We start from the raw sequence: 10,796 nt of genomic DNA on the forward strand, positions 1-10,796 counted from the left end.
AATAAAAATAGGTTTAAACCATAAAATGGTACTTCAACTATTTTTTTTTTCAAGTTTCTATTTAAACTTTTTTTTTTTGGTCGACTGATACCTAAACTATACCACAAAATGGTACCTAAACTATATCTTTTTTTCAAGTTGGTATTTCAACTTTTTTTTTTGGACAAGTGATACCTAAATTATACCACAAAATGGTACCTAAACTATAAATCTTTTTCCCAGGTTTAGCTATACATTTTTTTTGGTTACAAGTGATACATAAAGTATACTCCAATACCCAAAGTAGTACTTAACTTATACTCAATTATCCAAATTATTTCAGTAGTTAAAAAAAACCCTCTTAGCCAATTATTTTGTGACACATGGTACTACAAAGTTCCCAAAAAAGTTAATTATTATTTCCAAAATTTGTAAACATATTTATCTCTTTTGTTCTTTACTGAAGAAATCTGATTTTGAAAAAAAAATCAAGAACTCATCGCAAAACTCATTGAAACGTAGTTGATGACAAAACCCAGATTTCAGTGAGTTTCTTCTCCATTTTTAAACCTCAATCAAAACTTGTCTATTATTTTTCTTAAAAATAATTTTTTTTGTTTTTTTTCTATATATTTTGTATAAAATAGTTAATGCTATATGAATCTCTATAATGAAAAAAATTCAGATAAAGAGTGAAAACCTAATATTGGGCAGAAACTGGGTAGAAAAAAATTAAAAGGGAAAAAAAGAATTTTAGGGAGAGATTACAAGGAATTGAAAAATTTTAATTTAATTCAATTCAATATTTTTATAATTTAATTTAATTATATTCTTTGAATTTTATTTTAATATAAAGTATCACGTGTCATAAAATGATTGGTTAAAATATTTTTGTTTAACAATTGAGTAATTTGGGTAATGAAGTATAATTTAGGCATCATGTTGGGTAAGGAAGTATAGTTTAAGTAGCACTTGTGACCATAAAAATGTTTATGTACCAACTTAAGAAAAATGTATAGTTTAGGTATTATTTCGGATAACGAACTATAATTTAGGTACCAATTATGATAAAACAAAGTTTAGTGAGAGAAAAAAAAAAGTAAAGTATCATATTATGATTTAAGCCTAAAAGATGATATAGGCACCAAATTGAATTCTAAAGCTAATGTGAGGTGACAATATTGTATTATCCCTATATATTTTTTGGAGTTTCGTTTGACATCTATTATCGACTCACGACGGCAACACCGCCTTTCAGCGACAACATAAAAGTCCGTGATCTAAAGACCAACTTCTTTTCTCTTCTCTTTCCTCAAATGGATTCACCCTCGTCTTCACCGAAACCATTGGGGAAATCGGACATCCAGAGATTCATACGAAGAGTAATTTGTCCGGCCATCGTCGACGAAACATGTCCCATATGCTTGAGAACCATCGACATTCCTGGAGCGGCAGTTCTCACCGTTTGTTTTCACGCTTACTGCTTGGACTGCATCCGCAAGTGGAGCGATTTGAAGAGGAATTGCCCTCTCTGCAATTCCACCTTCGATTCTTGGTTCTACAAAATCGATCTCTCCTCTCTAAGATACCTCAAACAGCAGTTACCTGCTATCTCCGACTGCAAATCGGCTATTCCACGACCTCGGTCCACCGTATCTGATCGTCGACGGTGAATTTTCTTTTTTGATTAACGATTATCTGAGTCTTTAACTGTAAGTCGAATAAAAGAATTGATTGTTTAGGTTATTCCTTTTTTTTTCTTTTTAATTATTTGGTTAGGATCATCGAAAGGACCAGAAGAGAAATAAACGGTGTTAACCGGAGAACGAGACCGTTGCCTTGGCGGCGATCTTTTGGGCGACCTGGGACTGTGTCGCCTCTTGTTATCGCCGAAAGGAAGCTTCAATGGCGTGCCAGGTACCTTATGAAGACCCAATTTAGTTATATTTGCTTAATTCTAAGATTTTGGCTGATAGGGTTTCTCTTGCAGTGTGTATAACCGACGGCTGCAAGCTGTGCCTATATATCATGGTAATGGTTTTCAGCAGGTAGGTTTACCTGGTTTAGTTCTTTGAAGGTTTGCATTTTTTTTTTCCATATATTTGAAATGTGACGAATATGGATGACATAAATCAGTGGATTTGATTAGCAAGGAAGGGTTATTTTGCATCATTTTGATGCTTTCTCTCTTTGCTTTCAGAATGTTCCTAGGATTAGGAATGATTTTGAGAAAGAGAAACTACTGCAAAGAATAGAACCATGGATTCAAAGGGAGCTTGAGGCTATCCTTGGAGTTCCAGATCCATCAATCATTCTTCATGTTGTGTCCTCGCTTCTCTTCTCTAGACATGAAGGAAAGCATGATGACTCTTCCGCCTCTTCGACACAGCTCAGTTTTGTCAATGACAACTTTCTTGCTTCTTTGGAACCTTTTTTACACGACCAAACCAACATGTTTTGGCATGAACTCAGGTGAGTTATACACCTTTTCTTTTTTGGTTTGCTTGAAGATTTCCTTTTCTGTTATTATTAAACTTTTAGAAATGTACACCAGATGCTTTGTGGAGTCTCCATTTACCATGGAAACTTATGATGCAGTAGTTGAGTATAGATAGATGGAGTAGCGGCGCTTAGCCGAGTTGCATATTATTTTAACTGTCTACCCACTATATCTGTGGCGTTAGAGATCAGTTCCTTCAGAGCTTGTTATCCTCGATAGTCTGGTGATGGCTGCACTATCAGTTGTTAAGCCATCAGGTAAAATGGCACAGCTTAGAGATTGAAGGATTTAATCAAATTCTGAAGCTAGGATTTAACTGATGAAAGAAAAAAGTGCTCAGTACTATCAAATTGCTTAAAGTTGAGAGATCCAAGTAGGGGCTTTGGTAGCCGTCAAATAAGTAGAGCGGAGCAGATTAAACACGTCAGCCGGAGTTGCAAGCAAGCCAGGTGGCAACCAACATTCTTGTAATAGCCGTCAGATAAGTAGAGCCGGGCGCCGACCAACAGATTCTTGTAAATGTTTGCTTGGATCATATTTTGATTTTATATCATTTGACGTTCCCTTGGGCATGATTTGTGCAATGATCAAAGTATTTTATACAATTTATCGGAAAATATGTATTTAATGCAATAGATTGAAATTTGAAGAGGAGTTACAGAGTTTGTGACAACTTTCCAGTTGTGACAACTTTCCAGAGCATAAATCTTACAAGCTTTGCAACAAAATAATACATCTTGCAAGAAGAACAAGTACCTTGGATAAAAGAAGCAGCAGTTTGATCAAATATGCAATCATGATTCTTCCTCTGGCTCCTCTTCTTCTTGAAGAAGGTTCTCTCTGTTATCATGTGCCCAAAATCCGCGCACATCTATGAGCATGCTGGCCACAGTCCCACCCTGCTTACAAGCTAGGAGGTCAGCCAACGTAATCCTCAATGGATCGGCTGGCTTTACCATATCCCATATTTCATCCCGAACATCTTCGATACACAATTCATAGTTGCCCCCTTCAATCCATTTCTGGTGTACATCTCTGTTTCAAGGATCCAATGTGTTATTTCAGTTGATGACATTATTATAATGGTGGTAAATGTAAATCAACAAGTGTTTTCATCATTCATGTCTCTGTAGATATGAGGCTTGTAGAAACTAGCTCAAGTGCTACAAGCAGGAAAATACAGAATTTTATGTAGGAAGGTTGTATCAGGCAACATCTCATCTCTGTAATGCTCCCCTTCTTCACTTCCATTTTTTTCGAGATATGCTCGATTGCTCAAATCACATAATATAGGTCAGAACCATGATAGTCAAAATAAAACTTCAATTATGAATATATGAAGAGGCCATTACCTGAAAAGAGAATGAATATCTGCTGTTGTGAGGAATCCCCTACCATTAAGATCAAGACAACGGAACAAATATGTTAACCCTTCTGGAGTATCTTTATTCTCAAGGGCCAGAACAAAGTCAAGAAAACTGTCGAAGTCCATCTCTCGATTACTTCCAGCACCAATTTTGCAACGTCGGACATGCTCATCAAATACTATTGAAAGCATAAGAAATCGAAAAAATGAGAACTCAAATTGGAATAAAAAATAGTAGAAAGAATACAACTTCGTAATAGAAGAGGATGATATATGATTGGTTTACTAACAGTCCAAGTCCAAACAAAGACGTTGGAAGTAACAACCATGCTTACAAATCAAACGCAAAATCACAGTAAAAAGGAAACAATAGTGTTATATTCTACCTCTTTCGATGAAAATTTCAGTTAGAGTTCCATCCGCATATTCTTTAAGCTCCTGCTTGCTCAGTGTTCCATTCATATCTTTATCGAGGGCAAGAAACATATCTAGGAGAAGAATAGGTATGCAGTTAGTACATCATTGCATCCTATTTCTCACGTAATTATTTACATAAGCAGTTTTCAGACCTCAGAATGGTAAGAGTAAGATTAAGATCCACTAGACAATCAGGTTCAAAGGAGAGGAAAACAAAAACAACAAAAAACTCTCTGTCTCTAAAGAAATTGAATATGCCAAAGTACACACCACAAATACGTTGTGCAGAAGTCAAGGAAAACCAATTTTCAGCTTGCTCAGTGTCAGTGACTTCTTCCTCACTTTCCTGCACAAAAGTTTAATGAAGGAACGAGAAAATAACTTAAATAGTTATCAAAACTAGGCATAAGAGAATTGTGTATCTATGAGATATAATCATCAATAATGTACCTGATGTAGTTCCATTAATTCCTGGAGACAGTTACTAAGCAGCACCTTTTTTATGCAGGCCTTTCCTGTGAAAAAATACGAAATGTTAACTATTTGAACACATCATGATGGAAGCACTAAAACTAGTTACTGATAAGATATCAACTAGACGTTGGTAAAGGTATTTTGGTTACGCAGACCTCGTCTATGAGGATCACAAAAGAAAGAGAATTTATGTGCAGCTATGCGACAGTACATTTGAACAAAGGCTGCAGGCATATCCCGTAGTTGTGCCAGGTTAGGAATAAGACCACGAATGTAGGCCTCCATTTCCTATAAAAATAATTGTTCTTAAACATGAGAAATGGTGAAAAACAAACAGGTGCTGGAGTGGTAGTCAATCAGAAAAGAGATCACATGGTGAAAAGATAATTTAAATACTTCAAAGCTTGAAGACGCAAAGACTCCTTACATGAGGTTGAAGGAAACCATCTGAATCCTCATCAAGCTCGCTCATATCAATTCTGGCCTGTGTAAGAGAAACCTGAAGAACAATGAAGAATTACAGAAGTCAAGGAACCACTTTCTCAACAAAAATAAATTAAAATGCAAAAGTAGATGATATCTAAGTTTCTTGAAACATCATGATTGTAGGACTGACATCGTTAGTCAACAAAGCAACAATCAATAATGGACTGATCCTAAGACTTGCGCATGATTGAGATAGACTGCAAAGTATAATAACAATCAGGAACATTCTTTAACATCAAAGACTCACAGTGCGCATCACATAAAGATAGAAGGGCAAGATGGCTATTCTTCCTGATTCATCTTTCTCAAACTTCATGAAGTTTGATGGGCTGAAAAAGCGGCGACATTTTGGACCTATTTGTTCTGTACAAACGGAGGCAATGTGGCAAAAATCTTCATAATTCATCTGCAAATCGAGAAAATGAGTCAAGCTATGAATTCAGCTGAGACAAGGATAATGTCACAATTATGAACAACAAACTAAAAGCAGCCTAGCAGTTTCAATTCTTTGAACAGATGGAGATTATGATGACTAAGAATATAAACCTTTTCAGCACCAGTGGCATCATCAATGACACAATTTTCTCTTAAGCAAACCCACATGGCGTCCAGATCATCAGCATTTAGTAGAAGATCAGATTGCTTCTGTAATTCAGAATTAAGAATGTGAGTGATGATTAAATGGACCAGTAGGCAGTTCAGGACCAACACAATCAAAGAAAGCAGCAATTTTACCTTTAGAAAACGATATTTTGCTAATTTCTGAACCCTATGACTGATGGATCCTTCCTCAGGTTTCTGAACCAAGCAAAAGCAAAAACAAAAAGAAGAATTAGTTCGAGGTAATAAGGGATTTTAAGAGTAATGCAGCTGCGGATAATTTTGACACATGCCTTCTTATAGAAACTTGGTATTGTACCAGCTTCGGCGCTTTTCTGTTGCTTTTCTTTAAATATATCAAGCAAGATCCTCTTTGTTTCAAGCTCTAAAAAAGGATTAAAGCAACACAAAAAATCAGAAATCTTAATGAGGAAACAAACATTGATTTTAATGATTAAATTAACGTACTCATATCCGCAATTCAACAGAAAGCCAAACATCTCAGCAGACAAGCATCACGAATTAATGCATATATGACCAATTTAGATATCAGCAAGTTATAATTGCCCTCCTACAAAGCTTGTAAGAAGAAAAGATCCAGTTCCTAATCTTTCCCAAAGACATAAGCTTGCACGAATAAATATAAATAAAATTCAAATTACACGAATTCCCTATATGTGCTTATCAATTCACACTCAAGATTAACCTAGTTATCAGGTTCATTACTTATCATCTTAAACAATAGGCTTCTACTTCCACAGTTTAGCAAAATTTTAAAATTCTAAACACCACCAGTTAAACAAATTTCAGTAAGAAAGACCCTTAAAGTTATAGCCTAAGTCTAAATTAATCAAAATTAAGCTTAAGAAATAGAATTTTGGATATCATCAAGAAATGAAAGGAAGAGAGAAGAGATACGGACCCATTAAGGCTTCGGATCCGAGTCCGGCACCGGATCCGATGTACCGGCGAAGATTTCGAACCCAAAGCATCGACGAAACCGGTGGGATCTTTCGTTGAGTGGCCGCTTCGTGGCTCTCGCCATCACTGGACCCACTATACATGGTCGAGTTGCACCTATCTAGCAATACTAGTCGACTCAAACCAGTTCAATTTCGGTGTAAATTTTTAATTTTCTGAATAAAAAACCCTAGATCTTCAGTTTCACTGATATGTGAAACAATTGATTTGGTAGAGAAAAGTGTTCCCCTTTTGTTTCCAAGACGCTTTTTGAAAATTATTTGGAGAAATTATAAGGGCATCTCTTAGATTTTCTATATTATAAATTTTACCCAAAAGTTTCTGAAATGTTGCTTTTGTCCCTTAAGATTTTAAGGGCGTGTTTGGTGAGAATTTGCAGGTTTTCAAATTTTAAAAAATCAATTTACTTGTTTGGTAAATATGTTTGGGGAATTTCAAGTTTTATGAGTAATTTTAATAGGAATTTCGTAGTCCAATTTCCTTTCTTAAATTTCATCTAGTGATTTTTTAAAAAAATTTATAATTTTATTTGATTAATACACATGGTCCCATGATAAAAACTTAAATTTTAAAAATTATTTTGTTTAATACTAAATTTATTTTTAAAATTTTATTTTATTAAAACTATTTATAAAATTTTAAGTATTTAATGATATTCATATTAAATATATATTTTATATTATTTATTTTAATATAATTATTCATAATTATTTTTAATTTGTAAAATTTCAATAACCTAATCTTTACTAAATCAATTATTTTTTGAATTAAACAATTATAAATAGACGGATTCCAAAATAAAAATATTTTAAAAATCTAAAAAATTAGAAACCTTTATTCAAATACACTCTAAGTTATTTTTTAAAGAAAAATTACCTTGTTAAAAATCTCTTCTTGTCCAACTCAAGTAAAATCCAATAAATCACAATCATCGTATGGATGGAATTTGTTGAAGGGCTATATCTATTGGGGACCTCTTAAAACTTCTTTAAAATTTCACATATAATTTTTAGAGAAAACAAAAGCTTTAGGAAAGTAAATTGTTAGCACCAAACTCTCCTTCTCTCCTATTTAATATTCCTCATAATCTAGGTGTGTTCGATAAACTAAAAAAAGTAAGTGTTGAGCTTGAGTTATAAATTTTATTTGGTATATTTCTTAAAATTAAGTACAAAATATGATTAGACTATTTGATAAATGCAATTTTTAAAATCTTATTAAGTGATAAGCAGCTCCTTATCTATGTATCATTTTCCACGCTTCTTCATTACAAATTCTATCATTTACATTTTATTATGGATTATCAAATGTGCTTAAAAAATTAATTTTGTAACATCCTAAAATAGGGCCTAAATGGAACAGTGGTTGCAAAACCACGAATCCGAGATAGAAAAATTTATTCCGATTAATTTTTATAATTTACCGAGTGATTAGATGCATGTGTTAGAGTATCGATGGAATATTTTATAGATAGCATGCTTAATCTGTCTACTAGGGCTTAATTGCAAAAGTTGATAAATATGAGTTTTAGATGCTAAAGGATTAAATTGAAGAGTATAATTGAAGTAGAGGTCCTTAAATGGTAATTAGACCATTAGGTTTTCACGGAAAAAAATGGACATACATAGATAAAAATAACTAAAGTTTTAATGAAGGGTATTTTAGTCATTTGGGAATTAAAAGATTAAAAAAAGGGAAAAAGATGGCAAAATGTGCCCATCTTCTTCATTAGACCGAAATTTCAAGGGTTCTTCATAGCTAGGGTTTTGTCAAGCTTCCAAGCTTCATAGTAAGTGATTCCAAGCCTCGTTTTTAATGTTATTTACGTTTTTAAAGTCCCGGTAACTTGATTTAGCTTATTCTAGCAAAAATTTAACCTAGGGTTCATATTTGGAAAAATACTCGTAAGTGAAATGTGTTTATTTTGATGTTTTATGGTAGAATATGAAGCTTGAAATTATGTTAAACGACTTGAGCTAAGCGATTTTAAGCGAAAACGAGTAAAACGACATAATCGGTAAAGATACCTAATGGTCATAAGTACATGTTAGAGTGCGAATTTGATGTTGCCGTAGGTAAATAAATGATCAGCATGTCATAAAACATAAGAATTAGGGATAAAGTTTCATTTTCGAGCATGCAAAAGTTTATGGGCAAAATCATAATTTTGCCAAAGTTAGAGTTAATGATTGTTTTGATAAATGTGAATGTTAAATAAGTTAAATTTGCTATTATAGATCAAGAAGAACGAAATTCGGGGTTAGACCGAGGAAAGAAAAAGGTTGAGGACTAAATCAAAATATTTGATCGTATTTTGTATCGAGGTAAGTTTGCGGTAAATAAATGCAATGTTTTATTATTTATAATTAATGATGTTATTTTTCAGCATCTATATATTTATTTTGTAAATTTATTCCTTGATGATTCAAGTAAGAATTGACAGAGAAATGATACTTAAAAGTTCCCGGTTGAACCTTAGGAATGTGTAGGATACAAATGTCATGACATTAGGGTTTAAGGATACCAAGTAAGACCATGCCAAGGCATGGCATTGGTAAGTTCTACAAGGTAAGGAAATCATGTAAGACCATGTCAAGACATGGCATTGATAAACTACTGTAAGGCAAGGCAATGGTGAGTTCATAAGGCAAGGATACCACGTAAGACCATGTCAAGACATGACAATGGTAAGTTAAAAAGGAAAGGTACCCGTTTATCCTTAGTATTCCAAATGGTTCAATGAAAATTCAAAGAGTGCACCAAAGGGAAGGTAAGATAAGTCCATGTTCGAAAGGTTCAGGTTATCTTGATAATTCAATTAGAATGTTGTTATTTATTTACATGCAAACTTACTAAGCTTTATGCTTACTCCCTTTCTTTTCTCTCTTTTTTATAGTATAGCAAAGCCAACTCAGAAAATCGTAAGGATGTCGGAGATCACCTCACACTATCAACGAGTTATCTCGGTATTTTGTAACTAGAAATACTTTAAGTTATGGCATGTATAGGGACTTGGCTATTTTGTGTGTATGTCCTTATGATATGATTAAAGAATGGCATGTGAATACTTGGTAATGATTAGCTTATGATATAGCTAAATAAGAACATGTTTTGGTATTATGTATGCCTAAATGAGGTTTGATGCAAAGAAACTATGAAAGAGTAAGAGTTGGCCATGGAACAGTTAGGAAACAGTAGTAGTGACGTGGTTTTGAAAAATCACTAAAAATTGTAAAAATGGAATTAAATGGTAAATGAGATATATAATTAAATCTTATTGAGTCTATTTTCATAGAAAAGAAACAGATCAAGCAAAGGAAGTCTATATTTTGAGATATTTAAATTTCTGTAAGACTGGTTTAGAGTGACTTTGTGATCCCCTGTTCTAACTTTGGAAAATCTCTAGAAATTGTAAAAAAAGAATTATTAGTCAAAGTTTATATTTATAGATTCCTTAGTGAGTCTATTTTCATTAGAAACAAACAAAAACATTATCTGATTTCTGTATAATGAGATAATTGATCTTTTGTGATGAGAGGTCAGGTCTGCTGAACTGCAAAATAGGGGAACATTTAATGAATAAACTGTACTAATTGGCCAAACGAAAAATTCTGGAAAAATTGTGGTAAGAAGATATATGAGTCTAGTTTTAGGAAAAATTTATGGATTTAAATTTTGAGTTTCGTAGCTCAAGTTATAATTAATTTAGTGACTATTATGGAGACAGATAGTTTTATTATGAATAGTGAAATAAAATGTTTTGATTTGTGTAAGTAATCGGAAAATTTTTAATGTTCCCGGTTTGGTCCCGAACCGTTCCAATTCCATGTTTTAGGGCTTCGAGGACCCTTTTTAGGGATTTATTGGATGAATTTGAGCGAATTAATATTTTTTTAAAAGTAAATTTTTTTATGCCCCGAACAGGTAAGATAAGTCTAGTAACGCCTCGTGCTCGACTCCGACGATGGTCTCGGGTAAGGTGTATTACATTTA

At 33.4% G+C, this 10,796-nt stretch overlaps 2 protein-coding genes and 1 non-coding gene across 4 annotated transcripts; 1 reads left to right on the forward strand and 2 right to left on the reverse strand.

Annotated features, from left to right (window-relative positions):
* The first annotated feature begins 1,103 nt into the window (after positions 1-1,103).
* On the forward strand, positions 1,104-3,096 carry LOC108454250 (uncharacterized). Of its 2 annotated transcripts, none has more exons than XM_017752663.2 (5): positions 1,104-1,648; positions 1,759-1,896; positions 1,970-2,027; positions 2,180-2,451; positions 2,664-3,096. In XM_017752663.2, exons 1-5 carry the CDS (start codon positions 1,296-1,298, stop codon positions 2,704-2,706), a joined length of 864 nt encoding a protein of 287 aa, XP_017608152.1. In that variant the 5' UTR covers positions 1,104-1,295; the 3' UTR covers positions 2,707-3,096. The 2 variants fall into 2 exon arrangements, with proteins under 2 accessions (XP_017608152.1, XP_017608143.1); XM_017752654.2 differs by having other exon boundaries at positions 1,105-1,648; positions 2,534-3,096.
* LOC108454246 (probable serine/threonine-protein phosphatase 2A regulatory subunit B'' subunit TON2) lies at positions 3,085-7,121 on the reverse strand. The gene is made up of 12 exons (XM_017752640.2): positions 6,745-7,121; positions 6,116-6,207; positions 5,958-6,020; positions 5,769-5,867; positions 5,470-5,628; positions 5,164-5,235; positions 4,892-5,024; positions 4,713-4,777; positions 4,533-4,608; positions 4,232-4,333; positions 3,832-4,024; positions 3,085-3,514 (listed from the first exon to the last, which is right to left on the reverse strand). The coding sequence occupies exons 1-12, from the start codon at positions 6,884-6,886 to the stop codon at positions 3,274-3,276; spliced, it is 1,437 nt and encodes a 478-aa protein (XP_017608129.1). The 5' UTR covers positions 6,887-7,121; the 3' UTR covers positions 3,085-3,273.
* LOC128282899 (small nucleolar RNA snoR104) lies at positions 3,599-3,716 on the reverse strand. The gene has a single exon (XR_008273249.1). It is a non-coding gene; the product is annotated as a small nucleolar RNA snoR104 (small nucleolar RNA).
* Positions 7,122-10,796: the final 3,675 nt, after the last annotated feature.

The sequence above is a fragment of the Gossypium arboreum genome, chromosome 10 (assembly GCF_025698485.1).
Source record: "Gossypium arboreum isolate Shixiya-1 chromosome 10, ASM2569848v2, whole genome shotgun sequence".
NCBI classification, from domain to species: Eukaryota; Viridiplantae; Streptophyta; class Magnoliopsida; order Malvales; family Malvaceae; genus Gossypium; species Gossypium arboreum.